At 33.0% G+C, this 6,265-nt stretch overlaps 1 protein-coding gene across 1 annotated transcript; it reads right to left on the reverse strand.

The window, feature by feature from the left end:
* Positions 1-5,323: 5,323 nt before the first annotated feature.
* On the reverse strand, positions 5,324-6,265 carry Or5d18 (olfactory receptor family 5 subfamily D member 18). Its single transcript, NM_001409465.1, has one exon. It carries the CDS (start codon positions 6,263-6,265, stop codon positions 5,324-5,326), a length of 942 nt encoding a protein of 313 aa, NP_001396394.1.

The raw sequence follows: 6,265 nt of genomic DNA on the forward strand, positions 1-6,265 counted from the left end.
CTTTCTCCCTTTCATCTTCTCAAATAAATTTATCCTGTCATAAGTACAGAAGTTTTAGAGAATTTTAATTATAAGATCATATTAAAATTAATAGCTTCTTCTACTGAACAGAAATGATTTTATTTTGAATAGAATTCCCTCTTTGCTGTATCAATTTTCAGAAATAAATCAGAGATAACAAATTATTTGTATCCAATCTCCAAAACTGAAGTAACATCATAATTTATAATCTCATTGTAATATTTAAATATAACTATCAAGGATACTTTACATTGCATAATAGCATTTCCACTATACCACTTTTTTATGACACCTCATGTAGCTGAGATACAGAGGACATATGATTATTTGATATATATTTTAAATAAACGAATTTCATTATATGTGCATTGGTGAAGTAATACAAAAGTTCCTCGAATTGACTGTGTGAATAACTCTATTTTCTATCATATGTATCTATTTTACTGATTTTACACACTTTTATATGATAGTACACATATGAACTTACAGTAACTATGATAGCTTCTACAAGGCCTATGTAAGTTCCAGACAGTCAAACAGGGTGGAAGGAAGGTAGAAACATATGTCCACCAAAAACCAAATAATGAAGTAACTGTCACTTGAAAGCTTCCAGGAAAGAAACAATTGGTTTCTTTGCACTAATATGGCTCCCTGCTATACTTACCCTACAACATAGCTACCCTACCCCAAAGACTAGATGGGCAACAAAAATGAGACTTGATAAGACAAAATGTATCTCAAAGTTGAGTGGGAACACATGAAAAAGGTTGAGATAACTGATGGAATAAAAACTGAGGAACAATTTCATAATATGCCTGAAGTCTATGAAATTCTCAAATATATTCCTTTGTGCTTTAAGTAAAGAAATTCAGTTAAGAGTAGATCTTATCTGATACATATCTATACTGATGCATGTGTAAATGTAAAACAAGTGATGAAAATATGGGATTTCAGCAAATAAATAGATAACAATAATCTTAGCCACACCATTGTTTGCTACCCTTCCAATCCCAAATGAGAAATAAAGACATATACCCAAGTCAGAAGGTAAAAAAAGAATAGATTTAATAATAGCCAAAAGGATACTAAATTAGTACTGACAATATATAAGAGTATAATGAATATAATTAATCTCAAAATATTGAGACTACTGAAGAATATTTAAATTAAAATTATTCTTTCTTTCAAAGTTGGTAATGAAAAACAAAGATGTGTTTTTAGAAAAACAAATTGTTGAGATTATACAACTCTCCTATCCAAAACAAAATAGAACTCCTGGCAACAGAGGGAGGCCATTACCAGAAACCACAAGCAATTAAAATGTAGAGTCCCAACGGATATGTGAACAAAGAAGTCTTAAGCCTAAGAATCAGGTAGCACTGAAGAGAAAGGGGCAGAAAAGTTTTAAGAGAAAGGATCAGAAAGTGCCTGTGAGATTGTGTCTCCTAGGCATTTCAGAAGCAGCATCCATAAAGTCTCACCACTATGATTGCCCAAGCATGAGGGCGAAGTAATTAGAAATGTATTTGAAGCAAAACAAAGCTTTATTTAGAAGGTAAAAGAAACAATAAAATCATGAGTTAAAAATGTAGTACTGGGTTCAAAAATCTGATATTTACTTTATTGAAAAAAATTTTTATGATTTTCATGGTGTTGTTCCTCTATTGTGTGCATGTGTTCTGCAAGGCATCATGTAGATGACCTGAATAGAAACTTGTATGAGATGATTTATTGGGTATTTGTCTTAAATATACTTTATTTTTTTCTTCTTCTTATTTTTCTTTTTCTTTTTTCTTTTTTTCAGAGCTGGGGACCGAACCCAGGGCCTTGTGCTCGCTAGGCAAGCACTCTACCCCTGAGCTAAAACCCCAACCCCAAATATACTTTAAATAAGTGTGATAGTTAATGATAAACTCTTGAAGTCTATAAATGATTGAATGTACATTCATATATGTCTTCCTAGCTTCTATTGTACAATACTAGTCTATTTACATGATTGCAAAAATATTACAATACCCTGAATGAACTTTTACTGAATGTTCATGGAAAATCTTTGTCTTTGCCCAGATAATTCAAATTTATTATAAAGGAAAAGTTGATTGTGATTTGAAATTTTATGAGCTTATTACTTATAGAATAGTACTGTAAAAGAGAGAATAGTCAATATGTGCTATTTATTACCCATGCATGATTAAAAATACCAGATTTTCCCTCTGTGAACCACTTGGTTGCACTATCTTCTTCAGCCATCTGTCCTAGTACCCAATATTAATGTGTATAATTTTAACTGATGATTAGTCTAATAGAACAAATACATTTCTATATAACTTGAATAATGGAAGAAATGCACAAGTAAATAATCTGTACTATGATGCTACAAAAGCTCAATAAAGATATTACTTGATCAAGTTATTTTGTATATGTGGTAATTATTAAAATGTTATTTGTTATAAATTCTAAACTAATGAACAGATTTTCAATGTATATGCATATGTGAAGTAATAGGAAAGTAGTTTTAGAATTGGTTGTTTGAAGGAATCTTTTTTCTATTGTGTTTATTTCTATTTTTTTGAATTTCACAATTCTATCTTTTACAATGTATCACTTGGAAATTATTTAAATTGTAAGTGCAAGACTAACATTTAAATTAAACACATAGTCTGTTTTTACTTCTGTCCTCCTTGAAAAATCATGTTTTTATTTTGATATAAGCCACAAAAACAAATATGCAAGTTCATAGCTTTTATCCTGACATAAAACTAATGACCATTTTACTCTCAAATTTGAAGAGACCAGTGATTCATAGCAACCCTACGATGAAGATGGTAGAGCATCTGTCTTTCTGAATATAGCTAACTGTAGTTTATAAAATGCTTGACACTTCAATCTATATTTTGTAAATTACAAACTTTATTATTCTTATGGATGCCTAGTGCTCTACTATGAAACACATTCTTCGTGTATTTATTGATGTGCTTTGGGTTCCTGCTTTTGACAATATGCATAGTTTTTCAGTTCTTCATTGGGAAGAAAAGAAGAGTTTGATGATTGACATGATGGCCTCATTGGGAACATGTGCTCTAAAAAAGCTTCTGGATAATATAAGGTAGTTTTTAATTTCACCAGTTTTATTTTGTTCCATTTTGCTTGAATTATTTTAAGATAGAATCTCATTATACAGACCAATGCAGTCTCAAATTCTGGCCCCAACCTTCCAAGTTCTGGTACTAAAAAAGCATATTATTACAAATAAGCTTTACTTTTGTTTGTATTTTGTTGTTATTTTAGAGAAAGCTCATTTTTCCATAATAGATATAACAGTACATTTTAACTCACATTGTGTAAAGGTTTCTTTTTCTCCACATGTTCGTAAGCATTCCTTGGTTTTCCACTTTTTAAACAAACATTGTTATTATAATGATATGATTTCCCATTGTGAATTGATTTGCATTTTTCTGATGTTGAATTTAGATTTATTATGCTTGTCCCTAGTATGTGACCCAGCTTTTTACCTGGCATATCTATTTGGTTTTTCAGCCTTATAAAGATATTTCTGTTTTGTTTTGCTTTACTTTGGTTACTGAAAATTTGAAGTTCCCTATATATAGTAGGTTTAAACCTGTGACCTAAGCTTAATTTACAGATGATCTGTCTTTTGTATCACAGACCTTTTCCTGGAGACACAATACATACTAGGTTATTCAGCCCAGAAAGGGAACCCACTTATTGTTCCACATTCAAAGTCGAGTGTCATTAGAATTTCATTGAGTCACCAAACGGAGTTGGATGAAGAAATACAGAAGCAGGAATTAGGAAATATCTTCATCATTGAAAACCCCAAGCCAGTGCAGGTGAGGACTCATGAATTCTGCAACCGTAGCACTCTCTGAATAAGTAGCTAGTGGCTTACTCTACAGGATTAAGGGTATACTCATGGTTTTTCAGAGTCTGATTTCCAAACAATTGTTTACTTTTTTAAATAAACTTTGAAGGGGTCTTCCTGATTCTTTCAAGTCTCTGATTTAGCAATTCTATAGCATTTTATATATTATTTGAGTCTCAAGAGTCTCCCCTTTCATCTTGAAAGCAATATTTCCAATCAAAAGGAACTGCTATATTTCCTGATCCCATTCCAGAAGCTGTTCTTTTAATTATCTCCTTTATTATACTGAGGTGGTATTATGTGAGTTATTGCAAATATGATAAGGACATTAGGGTCTTGTACTCACAGTAACTGTAGTTACCTGCAAGAGCAAAGTAATTAACATTAAAACATCGATGTGGTAGGGACGCATGAAGTCTCCTAATTGACAGTCTCTTAGAGGTTAATGGCTCTTCAGAGAGGAAGAGTCATTTTTCTTCAAGCGAATGATTCTTGGTAAGTTGTTCATGCTCAGTTAGGATGGCTCTCATCCATGACAGTACAAGGTACTACTTTGGCTTAATATTCTTTAAAAAGATGGACAAAGAATTAAGATATGAGAGTGATGTTTTGGAGTATACTAGAAGTTAGAGATAATAGCCTTGGATTGTATGAGATAGACTGTATATGGCTATGAAATTCTCAATGAAGAATTAACAAATATTTTAAAAAGAGTGCTTTGACATCACAGGGAATAAATTGGAACTTTTTAAAAATTATTTTTCATTTTTGATCCACATATCTCTTCAGAGATGTAGATATGACCTATTGTTTCATGTATGTGTCAGACAAATCATATGTATCACCTAAATTTTCTTATTTATTTATTTATTTATTTATTTATTTTTGATTAGATATATTTCTTTACTTATATTTCATATGTTATTCCCTTTACCAGTTTCCTGCCCATAAGCCCCCATCCCCTCTCCCTCCCCCCTATGGGTATTCTCCCCATCCATCCCCATTACCCCCTCCACATTCCCTTGCACCAGATGTCCAACCTTGACAGGACCAAGGACTTCTCCTTTCACTGGTGCCCCAACAATGCTATTCTCTACACAATGAGCAAATTAAACATCTTTGTGGTTTTTCTGAGATCTGTAATATTTTATTATTAATCTTCTTCATATAGAGTGAGGTAACAATCAAGAAATTAAAAATTCTCAGCCAATATATTATCAAATATCATATTTCAGACTATAATACTACATGAGAGAGTATTTGAATTTTCATAAAATAAAAGGCATTTATTCTATTGCCATCAAACTCAATTTCCACTCTCTTGTGCAATACGAAGTGTATTAATTTTAATAGAGTCTATTACATCAGGCTTTATAAACATATTTCACATTAAGGACAAACACAAATGATATAATATGCTTAAGAAGTATAGACTTTAACACCTATAACTTTTTTTACTGTGTCCTTAACATCTTTGTTTCTCATACTGTAGATTAGGGGATTCAGCATAGGGATCACCACTGTGTAAAATACAGAGGCCACTTTGACAGTGTGCCTGGAGTTCGTGGAGTTGGGTACACAGTATAGGAATAGGATTGTGCCATGGAAGATGGTTATGGCTGTCAGATGGGAAGCACAAGTGGAGAAGGCTTTGCGGCGTCCACTGGCTGAGCGCATCTTCAGAATTGTCACAACAATGAACATATAAGACAAGAGGATGATAAGGAGTGTGCTAATCTCATTAAAAGTGGCAAAAATGAAAAGCAGCAGTTGACTGACAGATGTGTCAGAGCATGAAAGTGAAAGGAGAGAGGAGAACTCACAGAAAAAGTGATTAATCATGTTGAAACCATAAAAAGATAAGTTCAAAGCAGAGCAGGTCAGTATCAAGGAACATACTACCCCCCAAGCATAGGATCCCAACACCAGCATGGCACAGAGCCTCTGGGACATGGCTACTGTGTAGAGTAAAGGGTTGCAGATGGCCACAAACCTGTCATAAGCCATCACTCCTAATAGAAAAGATTCAGTTACCACAAAAGTACAGAAAAAAAAGAATTGCACCAAGCATCCTACAAATGATATGGTTCTGTCCCTTATAACTAGATTTATCAGCATCTTTGGAGCAACAATGGAGGAATAACAAAAGTCCACAAAGGAAAGGTGACTGAGGAAAAAGTACATGGGGGTGTGCAGTTTAGGGTTAATTCTAATTATGATGATCATTCCAATATTCCCTACCACAGTGATGCTGTAGATGATGAGAAATATCAAAAGGAGGGGGACTTTCAATTCTGGATAATCTGAGAATCCCAAGAGGGTGAACACAGTCACACTGTTGTTTCCATCTGATAGAGTCAT

Source organism: Rattus norvegicus, chromosome 3, assembly GCF_036323735.1.
Source record: "Rattus norvegicus strain BN/NHsdMcwi chromosome 3, GRCr8, whole genome shotgun sequence".
In the NCBI taxonomy this organism is placed as follows: Eukaryota; Metazoa; Chordata; class Mammalia; order Rodentia; family Muridae; genus Rattus; species Rattus norvegicus.

Excerpts from the sequence above, each read along its gene's own strand:
- Or5d18 (NM_001409465.1), bottom strand. The coding sequence starts at position 6,265 with ATGACTCTATCAGATGGAAACAACAGTGTGACTGTGTTCACCCTCTTG.